Source organism: Humulus lupulus, chromosome 8 (genome assembly GCF_963169125.1).
Source record: "Humulus lupulus chromosome 8, drHumLupu1.1, whole genome shotgun sequence".
Taxonomy (NCBI): Eukaryota; Viridiplantae; Streptophyta; class Magnoliopsida; order Rosales; family Cannabaceae; genus Humulus; species Humulus lupulus.
In genome coordinates, this window is record NC_084800.1 from 113983575 (window position 1) to 114000346 (window position 16772).

At 36.8% G+C, this 16772-nt stretch overlaps 3 protein-coding genes across 3 annotated transcripts; 1 reads left to right on the plus strand and 2 right to left on the minus strand.

Moving 5' to 3' along the window:
* Nucleotides 1-1295: 1295 nt before the first annotated feature.
* On the minus strand, nt 1296-3063 carry LOC133795958 (uncharacterized). Its single transcript, XM_062233442.1, has 4 exons — nt 2734-3063; nt 2602-2635; nt 2261-2548; nt 1296-2062 (listed from the first exon to the last, which is right to left on the minus strand). Exons 1-4 carry the CDS (start codon nt 3061-3063, stop codon nt 1296-1298), a joined length of 1419 nt encoding a protein of 472 aa, XP_062089426.1.
* Nucleotides 3064-3437: 374 nt separating this feature from the next.
* LOC133795959 (uncharacterized) lies at nt 3438-3848 on the minus strand. The gene has a single exon (XM_062233443.1). The coding sequence runs from the start codon at nt 3846-3848 to the stop codon at nt 3438-3440; it is 411 nt and encodes a 136-aa protein (XP_062089427.1).
* A 1331-nt stretch (nt 3849-5179) lies between these two features.
* On the plus strand, nt 5180-7632 carry LOC133795961 (uncharacterized). Its single transcript, XM_062233444.1, has 4 exons — nt 5180-5282; nt 5902-6134; nt 6223-6423; nt 7144-7632. The coding sequence occupies exons 1-4, from the start codon at nt 5180-5182 to the stop codon at nt 7630-7632; spliced, it is 1026 nt and encodes a 341-aa protein (XP_062089428.1).
* The last annotated feature ends 9140 nt before the right edge of the window (nt 7633-16772 follow it).

Sequence of the window (16772 nt, forward strand, 5' to 3'; positions counted from 1 at the left end):
GAAAAACGGAGTTGCGAGTAATCTGAATAGCACTAACATTGTCACAATGCATCGGAGTGGGATCTGAGAGAATAACACCCATATCAGCAAGTAACCAACGCAACCAAACAATTTCAGCGGTAGTGGAGGCCATGGCATGATATTCTGCTTCTGTAGATGATCGAGAGACAACAATCTGTTTTTTACTCTTCCAAGAAATAAGAGAATCTCCCAAAAATATACAAAAACCAGTGGTAGATTTTCGATCAGTACAATCACCACCCCAATCTGCATCTAAGTAGGCACGTAACTCTAAAGTAGACGTAGATTGAAAAAGGCGACTCTAAAATTGAGTTCCCCAAAAGATATCAAAGAATACGAAGCACAACTGCCCAATGAACGTTAGTGGGAGATGCAATAAATTGACTGACAATGTGAACTGCATAAGCGATGTCTGGCCTGGTGATAGTAAGGTACACTAAGCTACCAACCAGAGTGTGATATAGAGAGGAATCTGACAAGGCAACACCATCAGATGAAGAATACCTGACATTAAGCTCAAGAGGGGTATCAACAGTGCGAGCATCAGAGAGACGAGCCTGATCGAGAATATCTGCAATGTACTTAGATTGAGAAAGAAAATAACCACGAGGAGAGTAAGCTACTTCTATCCCTAAAAAGTACCGTAGGGAACCCAAATCTTTCATCTCAAATTCACGAGTCAAGTGCGTTTTCAACTCCGTTATCCCATTCGCATCATCACCGGTGATAATCATATCATTAACATATAAAGAGAGTAAAGTGCGGACAGAAGAAGTACACCTAACAAAGAGAGCTGAATCATGTGCACTAGGGTGGAAGCCGAGAGAAGTAATCACAATGGAAATTTTTTCAAACCAGGCTCGGGGAGCTTGTTTAAGTCCATAAAGAGCCTTTTTCAATCTGCAAACTTCTCCTGAATTATGAGGAACACCTGGTGGAGGAACTATGTAAACTTCTTCTTGAAGAGTCTCGTTCAAGAAGGCGTTTTTAACGTCCATTTGAGAAATGGACCACTGTCGAGCAGACGCAACAACAAAGAGAGTATGAATAGTGGTATGTTTGGAAACTGGAGCGAAAGTTTCCTCACAATCCATCCCATACTCCTGAGCAAAGCCTTTAGCAACCAAATGAGCTTTGTACCGCTCTACTAACCCATCAGACTTAGTCTTGATCTTGTAAATCCAACGGGAACCAATAGCACGCTTCCCCACAGGAAGAGGAACAATATCCCAAGTACCTATCTTGTACAACTCAGAGAGTTCTTTAGCCATTGCCTACTGCCAAAGAGGGTAAAGAATAACATCTTTATAGGAAGAGGGCTCAGAGAGTTGGTGAATAGAAGTCAAAAAAGAAGAAAAAGAATCAGAATAAGTGGAGTAGACAAAATCAAGTAACTGTGTGGACTTACGAATTCTTTGAGGGTAGCGAGGAGGAGGAGCAGGATCCACAATCTCAGAAGCATCTTGGGCAGTAGTAGGGACAGAAGGGACTTCGACAGGCTGAGAACCGACATCTGCAGAGTTAAGAGTATCAACAGTACAAGAATCAAATGGATCAATACGAGTGAGATCAGATTTGTGTAGATTGGGGGTGTCCAATGGAATAGAGTAGAAAGGTATATGCTCAAGAAACACAACATGACGAGAAACATAGAGTTTTTGACTAACAGGATCATAACATCGATATCCTTTTTGAAATTCACCATAACCAAGAAATACATAAAGAGCAGAACGAGAGGTAAGCTTACTACGTTCAACATGAGGACGGAGAACAAAACATGTGGAACCAAAGATTCTCAATGAAGAATAATCAGGAGCGTGACCATAAAGTTTTTCAAAGGGAGACAGACCTGAAGTGACAGATGACAGAATTCTATTGATAGAATGAACTGCAGTCAGAATGGCTTCCCCCCAAAACTCACTAGGAACATAAGCAGACAATAAGAGAGAACGAGCAGTTTCAACAATGTGTCTGTGTTTTCTTTCGGCAACCCCATTTTGCTCTGGTGTATCGATACAAGAGGTTTGATGTAAGGTACCATCTAAAGCAAGCAATTCAGAGAAACGATTGGAGGTATATTCACCACCCAGATCTCATCGAAAATATTTGATAACAACATTATGTTGAGTTTTAACAAAAGCACGAAACATATGATAAATCGCGAGGAAATCAGAACGATGTTTCATAAGATAGACCCAACAAAAATGAGTATAATCATCAATAAAAGAGACATAGTAACGTGATCCACCTTTTGTTAGAACGGGTGATGGCCCCCACACATCAGAGTGAATCAAATCAAAAGGTACAAGAGAAACAGAAACACTCTTATAAAAAGGTAAAGCAGAAAATTTTGCCAATTTGCAACCACAACAATCTGAAATATCATGGGTTTGTAACTTTCCTAATGCTTCTGTGGAAGCTAAGTACTTTAAACGTGAACCAGATACATGTCCAAGACGAGAATGCCATAAATAAAAACTAGACGAAGACGAACTTAAACGGAATGAAGACAAATCGACACTAGAAGCTGCAACATCAGGAACTCTCAGCTCATCTAAAATGTAAAGCCCCCCTGCCTACGGCCTGTCCCAATCAGCTTCTTGGAATAAGGATCCTGCACATAACAACAAGAATTAGAGAAAATAACTGAGAAACCAGAGTCACATAATTGACCAACAGGGACAAGATTCAAAGTAAGATTTGGAATATGACATTAGAGAATGACATTTTTGGAGTGCAAATCGAGCCAATCCCTGCTAATGGCATGGGAGTGCCATCAGCGGTCATGACAGATACAGAGGGTGCTGATTTAATGGAAAAGAAGGAATTGGAATTAGGTGACATATGATGTGAAGCTCCAGAATCAAGAACCCATATAGAGGAAGATATACCTAGTGTACTACTAGAAGGCAAACCTATGTGTGAGGAGGCTGACATGGCGTGTGGCTGCGAGGCAATGAACTTCTGAAATTTCTCTGTGAGTGTAGCAATAGAGGTACTAGGAGTGCTTCCAGAATCTACAGGTGGAACAATAGCTGCCATGTTCGAAGACATAGAGTGAAGAGATTGATGAGGTTGGTTGCCAGATTTCTAGTGAGGAGACTGATTCGGTGATTGCGCCCTATTCAACAATATGGAACATTGAGCCTTCCAGTGTCCCTTTTGCTTGCAAAAACTTCATTCTTCGTAGCCAGCCTTTGCTTGAGTCTTGTGTTGATTGTTGGAGGCTGGCCAATAAGGAACTGCAAAGACAGAGGGATTCAGAGAAGGAAGAATCCTCTTTTCCGCCCCCCCCCCCCTTTATCAACACGAGACTTCAAGCGAATCTCTTCGTCTAACAACTCATTAACCATCGAATCAACCGACGGAAGAGGACTGTAATGCAGGATTGTTCCATGAAGACCTTCAAACTCATCTCAAAGAGCCATCAAAAACTGAACCAGACGTTGTGCGTTTCTCCGAGCAATGTAAGGGGCAAATGCCCGTAACTCTGCTGATTCAGTCAAAGCAAGCTGATCCCACCGATTAGACATAGCAGAATAAAATTCCTGAACGTTCATGCTATTCTGTTGAAGCGCCCGAATGTCAATCTCCAACTGATACTGCTTTGCAAAATTAGACTGTGTATACAACCTTTCCAAGTGCTCCCAAACTTCCTTCGCCGTCTCATATTTCGCCAATTGGATACCGATTGATTGTTGAACCGAATTGTTGATCCAAGTGATGATTTTAAAATTTTTGGCATCCCAAAGATCCAACTGTTCTGCAAAGCTGTCATCCTTATCGTTCTTCGGTTTCGTGGAAATTCCAGAAACATAACCCCACATACGTTTTCCTTTCAGAAATTTTTTCATAACATAATGCCAATATCAATAATTCTGCCCATTCAATTTCACATTGATGGATTGAAGCGAATCATCTTTTGCGCCAGCCATGACGAACAATCGAAATCCAAATAAACAGAACAAAGTGTGAAATCCCCGAGATTATAATCCTAGCGCAACCAAATTGAGGGTACTCAAGAACATTGCTCTGATACCATGATAATTTTGCAAAATAGACAAAGGAGATTTGAGAGAGAATCAAAAGGGAGGCTAGGTTTTCATTATGTCAAAAAGAGATGAAAATAAGAGCACAAGAGCAACAAAATATATAGCCAAAATAATGAGAGGCTAAAAGACTAAACTACCCTTACATAATAATAAAACTTATATTATTAACACCTGTCATGTGGGGTAAAAAAAACTAAATATAAAATTAGTTACGTAAAACACGTGCTAAAATATAACCAAACAATACTAATAAACACGTTTGAAAACTTTCTAGACGGAACACAGAATTATAGTTTTGCCAACACAAAACTTAGCTAAAACCTGGCACTTACATTCTCCCTTCTTGGAAACTAATGAGCAATGAACAAGGACAAACAAAACAATACCAAGGTGTTGGGATCACTGGCGGAGCTACCTTAGGACCAGTGGGTACTTCGATACCTAATGCATTTATAAAAAAGTATATATAAATATATATATAATAGATTAAATATATATATATCTTCACTATGAGAGTTGACTTGAGATATTCTTATTCCAAAAAAACAAAGGCCCAATACCCATTCCCCACTCCCCATGGGCCCACCCAATCCAATTCTGAAAAGGGCGGCGAGTCATCTTCAACAAAAAAAAGGGTCATCTTCACTAAGTTGCGTTCACTCTATCTCCAACTCAACTCCATTTTATTATCCAGTGATTATAAGTAATTCATATATTATAATCACAGATTTTTGTTGAGGATTAAATGAAGAGAAAAACTCTCATTTGGGGATTTTTAATCCATCAATGATCAGTGAACACCAAGTGTTTGTTAAATTTCCTTAAACTGTTTTTAATTGTGTTTTATTAAAATGACTTTGATTGAAACTATTTATAATACATTCCAAGTCATTCTTAGTATGTTCTTGTTATGCTTATTATCTTTTATCAAATATTTGATTGTTGATTTTGTTTTTTTTATACAATTGGAGTTAATTTCTTATTTTTCTTGATCATATGACAATTCTCAACTCTTTTTATATTTATTGTATTATACTTATTATATATTGATATAAAAATTTATTTTATAAGTAGTTGTCTAAAATATAAAATTTGATGAAATAGATATGGAGATATATTACAAAAGAAATGTAGAATCAACGAAACCTATAGAAGAACATGTTCAAAGTGCAAAGAAGAGTAATGTGGAAATACAAAGAAATGTTCAAAGTACAAAAAAGAATATTTTGGAGGTTAACTTAGCATAACTCCCTATTGATCTTGGGCTAAGAATTCCAATTATGACTTACCATGCTAATGTTCAAGATGAAGTACGAAGAAGATATATGCTAAAAGGTCCTTGTCACCCACACAATCATGATTTTACAAAAACATTTTCTGAAAATAAATCTAGACGATTCAACCTAGCAAGATTTAAAGAATATCCTACTTCGTTAGAGTATAGCGTAGCAAAAGATGCAAAAAAAAATTCTATGTTGTTACCTTTGTAAAGAAAATATTGGGGAGCAAGGAGGTGGTGATTTTTTGTCGATATAGGGTTTTCAAATTGACAAAAGAATAAAGAGAGGTTGAAAATTCATGTATGCGGCCCAGATAGTGCTCACAACTATGATTGGAATAAGCGTAGTGCTTTAATGGACCAAAAGCAACATATTGCAACATTTTTTAACAAAAAATCCAATAAAGATAAAGTTGAATATCGTGATCGCTTGGGGGTATCGGTTATTCTGTTCGATTTCTTTATGACAAGGACTTCCTTTTCTTGGTCATGACGAATCTACTAGTTCAAGTAACCAAGGTAATTTTCTAGAACTCTTGAAATTTATAGATAACTTGAAACAAGAAGTCAAAGACGTGACATTACAGAATTCTCCAGAAAATGCTAAATCAATATCACCTGAGATTCAAAAAAATATTATAAGAGTTGTTGCAAATGAATTCATCAATGTGATTGTCAAAGGCATTAGGGATGCTTTATTTTCTATTGTAGTTGAGGAACCTCGTGGCATCTCAATGAAAGAACAAATGGTTGTTGTGTTACGTTATGTGGATAAAAAGGGTGTATAATTGAACAATTTTTTTTCCTTGAGCATGTCACAAGTACCACTGCTATCTCACTTAAAGCTGCAGTTGATAGATTATTTTCAAGATATGGATTGAGATAGCTAGATTGAGAGGACAAGGTTATGATGAAGCTAGTAATATGCAATGTGAGTTCAACGGTTTGAAGACTCTTATTTTAAAGGAGAATTCTAGTGCTTATTACATTCATTGTTTAGCTCATCAACTTCAACTAGCTCTCGTTAGTGTGGGAAAAAAGCATGATAAAGTTTCAGAGTTCTTTTGTGTGGTAACTAGTGTAGTGAATTTTGTTGGAGCTTCACCCAAACATTCTGACATCCTTCAAGCGAAAAAAATTTCTCAACCTTCAAAAGCATTATAAAATGGAAACGTTGAGAGTGGTTGAGGCCTAAATCAAAGTTAAACTCTCAAACGTCATGGGGACACACATTGGGGCTCAAAATATGGTACATTAGTTAGCTTGATCACTTTGTTTTCATCTACAATTGAAGTCTTTGAATTCATTATTGATGATGCATGAAATTCTGATAAAGATATGAAGCAACTATTTTATTAGAAATTATGCAAGCATATAGCTTTGTGTTTTGTTTACATTTGATGAGAATTATATTGGGCATTTCCATGAAAGTATATAGCTTTGTGTTTTGTTTACATTTGATGAGAATTATATTTGGCATTTCCAATGAATTGTAAAAAGCACTACAACGAAAAGACCAAGATATTGTAAATGCCACTGCCTTAGTCAAATTTCGTAACACAAGGACTGCAAGAGATGATGGAAAATGGTTGAGATTCTTTTATTGGTCAATTTTCACCCTTTTAAGAAAGCCTCAATATTCAAGCTCATGACATGAGCGATATCTACATACCTTGAGGTAGATCACGATGCAAAACTTACGAGACTACAAATTTACACCATTACCGTATGGAGTTGTATTATACCATCATTGATATGCAACTTCAAGAATTAGATAGTCATTTTAATTAGGTAAATACTTCATTTCTTCTGTGTGTATCATGTTTGTCTCCCGATAATTTATTTGTTGCTTTCGAGAAGCAAATGCTAATTCAACTTGTTGGGTGCTATCCAAAAGATTTTTCTGCAATGGAGTTCATGGCTCTTGATGATCAACTTCAAAATTATATTGGTGATATGCATCCAAGTATAGAATTTTTATATTTGAAGGGGATTAATCATCTTGCAAAAAAGATAGTTGAAATGGGAAAAGATAAGGTGTATCCCTTAGTCAATCGATTATTGATATTGTCATCAATTTTTCCTATTGCTACTGCTACAGTTGAAAGAGTATTTTATGGAATGCATTTTGTAAAGACCAAGCTGCATAATCGTATTGGCGATCAATGGTTGAATGACAAATTAATTATCTATATTGAGAAAGAAATTTATGATTGTATTGATAATGAAGTTATTATGCGTCATTTTCAAAACATTAAAACTCGTTGTGGAAATTTGTAATATTTTTATTGAGTTCAATAATTTTATTATATATTTTGTGTTTTTAATTTTGTTAAAAGTTTATATGGTGTACCCCATGAATTTAACTCTGCCACTGGTTAGGATTCATGCCCTTAAAGCGTTTTTCTATATGAACAATTACTATTAATTAAATAAATTTTATATTTTGCACTCATATTTGTATATACATGCCATTTATCATGAAGATCCAATATTATTGACGTGGTCTTGAATTAAGTATATTTATAATGATATATATATACAAGAGGATTTAATTCAAGATAATAATATAAAAAATTATCCGTAGTCATTAAATAAAGTGGGAGCTTCATTTAATAAAGATTGTGAGTATAGTCTATCTTCAGTTAAAGACAAATCAATTTATCTGAACTGTTAAGTGTAACGACACAAAGAGATAGAGCAACCATATACATTGTAGATTGTATTGGATTGGGATACGATGAAAGAAAGAACTTATGATAATCTGTGTTAAAATATATAAGTTCAACATTCGTCAATTGATGGTCGTTTGAGACTTTAATTTCCAGGGCCCATTGTCCTATCCTTTATATAACCAGGCTTAGGGTTGGCCAAGTGTACATGGTGCTTTAATTTCCAAGCGACCATAGGGATGGTCAAGCGTATACCACACTCCTGATTAGGCCTAACCATATCAGCCTGCGCTCAGTGCGTTATTGCTGCCCTTGACTTATAAGTCAGTCCTTTCGGCTAGCGCCCGGGGCTCTATTGCCATCCTTGACTTATAAGTCAAGCCTTTTCAATCAGATAAACATACATTAAATATCACAAGTATGCACAACACAGTTAACATGTCTAATAAAATAGTCCAAGCATAGTCATAACCATGTTCAACAACTTGGCCAAGCCCTAATCATATATATTCTGTATTGGTTGCAATTTTCTTTCCTCTAGTCCAAGCACTGGATAGATAGAAATGACCCTCGAGCACGGTCCTGCCCTGAGCCCTAGCGGTAACCTAGTCACAACCATAAATAATATCCTTATTATGATTCAATCCCATATATAAAGTCTGGGATCAATCCTGTGCCTTCATGGCCTCCACCTCCACCCAACAGGGTGGTAGAATAATACCTCGAGCCCCCAAGTTCTTCCCAAGCTCTAAAAATTAGGCTTGTTGAAATTGGCATAGAGTAGTGGTGCCCAAAGTAAGGGCAGGGGCACCCAACCAAGTCAGAGAGTCCTTAGAAATTCCCTTGCATGGTGTAGGGGCGCCCTGCACAAGGGTAGGGGCGTCCAAGAAAAACAGAGAGCCCCCAGAGCCCTCCCCTACTTGGCGCAAAAGCGCCCAAACCCAAGGCAGGGACGCTACTACACAAACCCAAAAATTATGGGTTTCTTCCTACGTTTTCTCCGAGTTCAATCCATCAAAACTCACCCCAAATGCCAACCCCAAAATCAATATAATACATCTTAAGCAACACAGTGACACCAAAAATTCACCCAAACTCTCACTAAAATTAAAAACCCAAATCTTGAACTTCAAAGCTCAAGAACACCTCATGAACACAAGAACTCCATATAAATCATAGGAGAATTCTTACCTCAGCTGCCAAAAATCAATTTCCAAGGATCAAGATGGCTCACCCAACTTCAATCTTTGCTTCCCGAGCCCTTAATTCTCCACTTCAAATCTCCAAATTCCAAATGAGAGCTCAAGTTGCTCCTTAGCTCCAAAACCCTTCCAAGAAGGTAACCAAGAGAAAGAGAGAGAGAGAGAGAGAGAACGTGAATAAGCCAGAGTGCTCTGCTATGGCCAAATTAACTCAGCCCAAGGGTCAAAATGACCAATTTACCTTCACCCAAGCCAATGGCCCTTTAACCAAACCAAGGACATTTTGGTCTTTTCCCAAGATTCCCAATAATCTCAAATATCACTCTAATTTTGTAATCAATCCCCACTTCAACTCCTCGAAGCTATTATTACATCTATATGACAACATGAACTTCTGATTCTTGCGTGTCAGTTTTGTTAGTGGGGGTAGCAATTCTTGAGAAACCTTCCACAAAATTCCTGTAATAACTTGCCAATCTAAGGAAACTTCTGATGTCTAAGGCATTCATTGACCTTGGCCAATCCCTGACTGCCTTAATCTTAGCTGGGACCACCTTGATTCCATCTGTACTAACAATGTGACCAAGGAAAGTCACATGTGGTAACCAGAACTCACATTTCTTGAACTTCGCATACAGCTTGTGTTCCCTCAGCCTTTGTAAAAGCAACTTCAGATTCTACTCATGCTTCTCCTTCGACTAAGAATAAACTAGAATATCATCGATGAAGACGATCACAAACTGATAATAATTGAACACCCTGTTCATCAGATCCATAAAAGTTGTTGGGGTATTAGTCAAACCAAATGACATAACCAAAAATTCATAATGCCCATATCTGGTGTGAAAAGCAGTCTTCAGTATATTTTCCTCATTGATCCTCAGTTGGTGATAACCAGATCGAAGATCTATCTTTGAGAAAACCTTATGACCCTGCAACTGATCAAACAAGTTATCTATCCTTGGCAGAAGATGCTTGTTCTTAATGGTTAACTTGTTCAGTTCTTGTAATCAATACACTTCCTTAGAGGCCTATCTTTCTTCTTTACAAATAGGGTTGGTGCACCCCATGGAGAGAAACTGGGTCTAATAAAACCCAAGGCTAACAACTACTGTAATTGTAGCTTTACTTCTTTCAACTCTGGAGGGGCCATTCAGTACGGTGCCCTTGACACTGGCACTGTCCCTGATGCCAGACCAATAACCAACTATATCTCTCTATGTAGTGGCAACCCTGGAAAATCCAGTAGAAACTTACAAACTAGTCTAGTCATTTCTGGTCCATTGACACAACCTGAGTGGCATCCACCACACTAGCTAGGAATCCTATGCAACCACCTTGCTATAGGTCTCTAGCCCTCAACGCGGATATCATAGGTACATGGAGTCCATGCAAAGTACCAACAAATACAAAGGGATCCTCATCCTCAGGTTCAAAGGTTACCATCTTCTTCTTGCAGTCTATATTTGCCCCATATTTAGCCAACCAGTCCATACCAAAAATCATGTTGAAGTCGTTCATAGCTAACTCAATCAAATCAACTGACAACTCTCTGTCGTCCACTGTCACTACAAGTGAACTAACCTATCTCCTAGAAACTATTAGCTCCCAAGTGGGTAGTAAAGTTCCAAACCCCACAATATAATAATCACATGGCCTACACAGTCTATCAGTTATCCTACTAGACACAAAAGAGTGTTGGGAATGGTGCCCTTAAAATAATTGTAGTTGACAATGGTTTTAATGAAATGAATAAATGAATTGAATTATTGTGTATATGTAGTTTATATACTATATTTTTTGTTAATAATATTAAGTAAATATAAGAAAATTCCCAAGTTCATCTATGTGGTATCAATCTCATATTGGTATGAGATGATCAAGTTTAAGATAATGGACTTAAATAGTTCGTAATAAAAAAAAGTTGTGGAATCTTTAGATTAATTACTGCTAGTATGGTCCATTAGTATTATAAATACATGTGACCTAGATCCGGGTTACTAGTGTAGTAGGACACTTTAGTAGATGTTGATCGCCAAAATGTAACACGCAAGTATACGCGGTCTAATCAAGTAATATATAATAAGTAAAGTGTCGATCCCACGAAGACTGCTATTAATTACCAATAATTAACCTCTAATTCTAATTGATTTGAATAATAATTTCAGATTGATAAATAAAATAACTATTACTAAAAATTAAGAAAACTACTAAGCACTTAAAGAAATGCAAAGATGAAATTTGATTTAATTCAAATAGATGCAAAAGTTAGGGCTTTAGTTTCATCAACCATCCACCTATGATTTCTAACCAATTCTCAAGATTTCTTAAGTCTAATGTGGTAGCAGATTACAATTATATATTATAGTCTTGTTAGGATCTATAATTCTCTACAATATACTATTTCCTACATCTCTGTGGTAAATCAATATATTGCAGGCTTTAAGCACATAATCCCTAAACTACACAATTCATAAAAGTACTTTCGTCTAATATAAAATTGTGATTATTTATCTATAGCATAATTATCCTTCTCTTTTCAGAGTTTAGGTTAAAATCATATAATCATGTAAATGATGATCAAACATTCACAAGCATTAAGCATATGATAAATAATCCACAGCAGATGAAAGAAATTCATGAAAATTTCATTAAGATATCAAAAGTTTCAAGAAGAATCCACTAAAACCCTAATAACAAGATTAGTTCAAAGCAGACATAATAAAATCAATCAAATTAAATATGAACATAAACATCAGTAGAGAAATTACATAAGAGAATAAGAAATCAAACTCTAGGTCTTCAATGTTCTCCTCTCTCTCTAATGACTTCTCTCCTCTTCTAATTATGAATAGAATAGAATAATTAACTCTAAAAACGTATTTAAACAAAAACCCTAAAAAAATCTAACAAATTCGACAATTCTGAAAGTCACGCTCAACCACACGCGCTGTGGCCCTAGCATCCGGGCGCCGCAGCGCGCATCTATGCCCAGCGCATCTCTCTCTGACTTCAGCAAGCGCCGCGGCGCGTCCCTCAGGCGCCGCGGCCCTTAAAAAATCCTGAATTAAGGCCCTCTCTGTTTCTCCCTTGCGCCGCAGCTCTCTATTCAAGCGCCGCGGCCCCTCTAATTCTTCCAAAATCTTGATTCCAAACTCCAAATCTACCAATTATCTCCACAAATGAGTCTCCAACTTTCTTCTTGTCAACTTTTAGCACAAATTTCCCAATTTCAGCTGATTTTTCAGTCATTTCCCAAACTTCACATTTTCTTCAACTATTTCCTGCAAACATACCAAAACAAGCATAATACCGCATAACACTCCACCAAAATGACTCAAACTTACCCTAAACACATGTTAAAACTATGCTAAAAATAGACTCATCAGATGTACTTTGCATACTGAGAGTATGTAGAACTGGACCAGATGTGATTTGATAATACTTGTTCAAATATCATTTCGTAGTATTATAAAACACATCAACTAATGATCATATAAAAAATGATCTTAATCCTGAAGTTATTATGAACTCTTATATATGTCATTTGATCCTTTGATTCATGTGTTACGGTTTGTCAGAATGATCAGGCTAAGAACTATTATTTTGGGGACTCAATGATTTATATGGCTGGGGACATAGCTTAACATATATGGAACCTATACCTTCTTATAGATTGAATGATGGTTCTCTATTGGGTTGGCTTTTGGAACTGAAAATGTTATTGATGTCAAATTCATAATTAGATTATGAATTAACCTTCACTAGTGAAGTCAATGGTACACTAGGAAACAAGATATAATTAAAAGGGAAAAATGGTAATTTTATTCCCACTTAATTATGAATCATCAATAAAGGATTAATTGTATGTAATGATTATATCAATGGACACTTTATGGTTACAATAAAGTACTCAGTAAATATTTGTCTTTAATTCTCAAGAGTGCAGTCTCATATTTATAGTGGAGTAATCATTAGATTAATAAATATGATTATTGAATCGAAGAGTTTTGGTTAATAATCTATTATTTGTTGGAGTTTGGAATTATTGGTCCATAGGTCCCCGGGGCGACTCTATCAACACTAATCAAGGTAAGAGTTGATGCAATGGTCAAAATGTGAATGGGCTATTTGAGAGAATATTTATTCTTCAGGATAAATATACAATTATGTGATAATTGAAGTTGAACAATTTATTATTGCATTAATGCAATTTTTAAAATTTTAAAGAAATAAAAGAAATTGATTTTAATCAATTATTTTATTGAAGTGAGAGAGGATAAATATGGATAGTCAAAATTGGTTTTGATTATTATAATTATTTAATTAATAATAAGATGATAATGAAAATTTAAATTTTGAATTTTGAAATTTGAGTTGTTATATTTTTCTTAAAAAGATGATACCTTATTTGAATTTTTAATTATTAATTAATAAAAAAAATATGTATGAAAAGATCAAATCCCATTATTTTAGAAGTTTTGCACGCATAGGGTATCCTGGATTGCCCTATTCGTTTACCACTACTGATGGTGATCAATTTTTTTTTATATCATTTAATTAATAAATAAAACATTTTGAAAAGGGTTTTAAAATGGAATGTAAGACTTTGTCTTCAATTATCATTTATTTTTATTATTATTAAAATGATCACTATTATTATTATTATTATTATGATAATAATGCCTATATATTCTTTATGATAGATGTTGACCATCGATTTGGTCAACGACACATAGTTACTAAAAACAATAGAAATGAATTGAATTGAACTCAAGAAGGTAAACAACACCAAGATTTATAGTGGTTCGGCCACAAAGAATTGTAATGACCTACGTCCACTTCATGTTCTTATTAATGTAGAACTCCAAAACCTGCGATCAGTAAACTAGGGTTCAAGAGTTTCACAAACATGGAGGTGAGTACAAGTTTCGTGGATAAAAACACTATAGTTCTCTCTTGATTACAAAGGACTCTCTCTGAATACAAAAATTGCCTCCCCCTTCAATGAATCCTATGAGTCCTATTTATTGGCTCAAGGATGTACATATGAGCCTATGGGTTGTCCGTAACTTGTGTTACAAGCATATTTTAATAATAACAAAAATGATGATATTTACATATAAAGAAAATCAAATATCCTTGAATTCTGGTTTCGGTCTTATGAGCAGCTCTGGTTGCATATTTCAGCACATTAGCTTCCCTGTAACTCAGCATATTCCTCACGCCTATCGAGCAGCTCAATTTCTTCTTGATCTCCAGGTTGTTGGTCGACCAGGCCTTCATCAATAAACAGTCACATGATGTTCACATGCGCCTCGACCATGCCACGTTATCATGCAAATATTTTAGGTAAACATTTTCCCCCAAGTTTATTTTAATGCGATCAGCATTTAATAAACGTATTCGACTAGCAATCCAATTGACCTGTCACATCTGTCAGTACTTACTTTCTCGAAAAGGTAAGTAATCGCTACTCTTTCAATTCCCAGACACATATTGACAGTTATTGTGATTCCCCATGCTTCAAAACTCTAATCTCATTATTACCCCCCCCACTTCTCTTCATTTTTTACCCAAGCCTTCTCTCTCTTCAAGAGCACTTAGAAAAACCTCCAAGAAACCCAAAGACTTCATTTTGATCCGAGGCATCTACGATAAACTTCAAGCACCATTCTCGTGTTTTCTTCAATAAATCCATACTTTTAAGTAAGTTTTCAAGTTTATCTTCATACTTTTGTAGCTATTTTTACATTTTATGGTCCTGACTTTCCTGTTTCCACATCGGGGTTCATGTTGTTCTTAGAAAGTTTTTTGGGTAATCGGGTTAGGCAAAAATACATAGAATAACTATGCTAGGATAGGGATTTTAGGCAGTATAATGTACAAGACAATGTTTAAAATGAAATAGGGAGTATATGTACGCTGATTTCGAGTCTAGAATCGAAGTGAAAATTCGATTTTGAGTGTTTCGGGAAAACTGGCTTTTTCCCGCTTGCTTTCGGAGTTCAAAAGTTTTTCTGAATTTTCAAATTTTCTTTTTGATCCACTTTTCCACCCAACTCACATGTTTATTGTTTTTTTTATCAGGATGCTACTGGTCGTATAAATGCTTAACTTTTATACACAAGCAGTGTTATCCTTGCTTTTCTTATTCTTCTATTTATTGGTCGTAGATGATCACTTCCCCTTTGCTCTTCTAAAATATTCATGCATGATCCCTAGGGAGGTGAGAGACCAATAGATGACAATCTCCTCGCTTTGGTGTTTGAGGATAAAAAACAGCCTTCTCTATCTTTTCCAAAACATTTGGCATCACACCCAAACCTTACGACTAGTCCTTCTCACAATCCTTCACAGAACCAACTGAATATGGGTCATGCCATACACATCGCACACAGAAAAAGAAAAACCCACAAACTCATTGACCAACCAGCCTGCAACCAACACCGAGGGTCCCTCAAATGAACCTCAACCCTTACATTTTTCACCACCAGATATCCAGCCCAAGGCCCGTCCATACGATGGACACCGAGCAGAGGTACCCTAGTATATAGCCCCCCCCCCCCCCCCCGAGCGTCATATCGACCATAATGGTGGCCAAGTATCCCAAGAAGTACGGGCTTCCTTGGCTTACCTTATACAAACCTACACCCGACCAGAGGGCAAACGTGCCCGAAGGTGCCTATAGTGCGTGGTCGAGGTACCATATAGAAGCAGGGGCAATCTTGCCCTTGCATGACTTTTTCCGAGGGGTGGCCAATTATTTTGAGGTCGTCCCTTTCCACATAACTCCCAATGGATATAGAGTACTGTTAGCACTCTACATCCTATGCAACCACAAAAATTGGCATGTGCCTACTCCATGAGTTCAACTATCTTTTCAATCTCAAATCCAACCCCAATCAAAACAACACGGGGTTCTTCCACTTCTATCACCGGGAATCAACTCGCACCTTCCTGAGTGACATAACTTATAAGTCCAACATAGGAAAGTACTTCCAAGAGTACTTCCTCACATCCGACTTGGTCGCCGACAACATGGCCTTCACGCGAGGCAGTAAACTCTCAATATTTCTTCGGCATTCATCGATTCATTTGTCATCTTTTCCTTGTCCTTAGTTGATTTACGTTGTATCTAGGTCCATGGCATCGACCAAACCCTACTCCAGAAATGTAGATAAGAGCCACAGCCTTGGCCAGCATGACAAACATAGAAAAAAGCATCAAGGAGCTGGTAACAGGAGCAACTTGAGGTTGGTTGGCCTTTTAGAACCTCACTAGGAAGTGAGGGAATCAACTGCGGGGAGTGCCACTGAAGAGGGCACAGAAAGAAGAGAAAACCCCGAACAGTAGCAGGATGTATCACAGCCTCAAAGGCATCGACCAACAGGAGTGACCATTCAAGAGCCAAGCCCCACCACTCGTCCAGCCAGTATTCCTCCCCAACATGGTAGGGGGAAACAAAAATTACTTGAATATGCTGGTCCTATACTCGAATCCTCTAACGAGAACGATATAGATTTTTCACTCTTAGATAAACTGC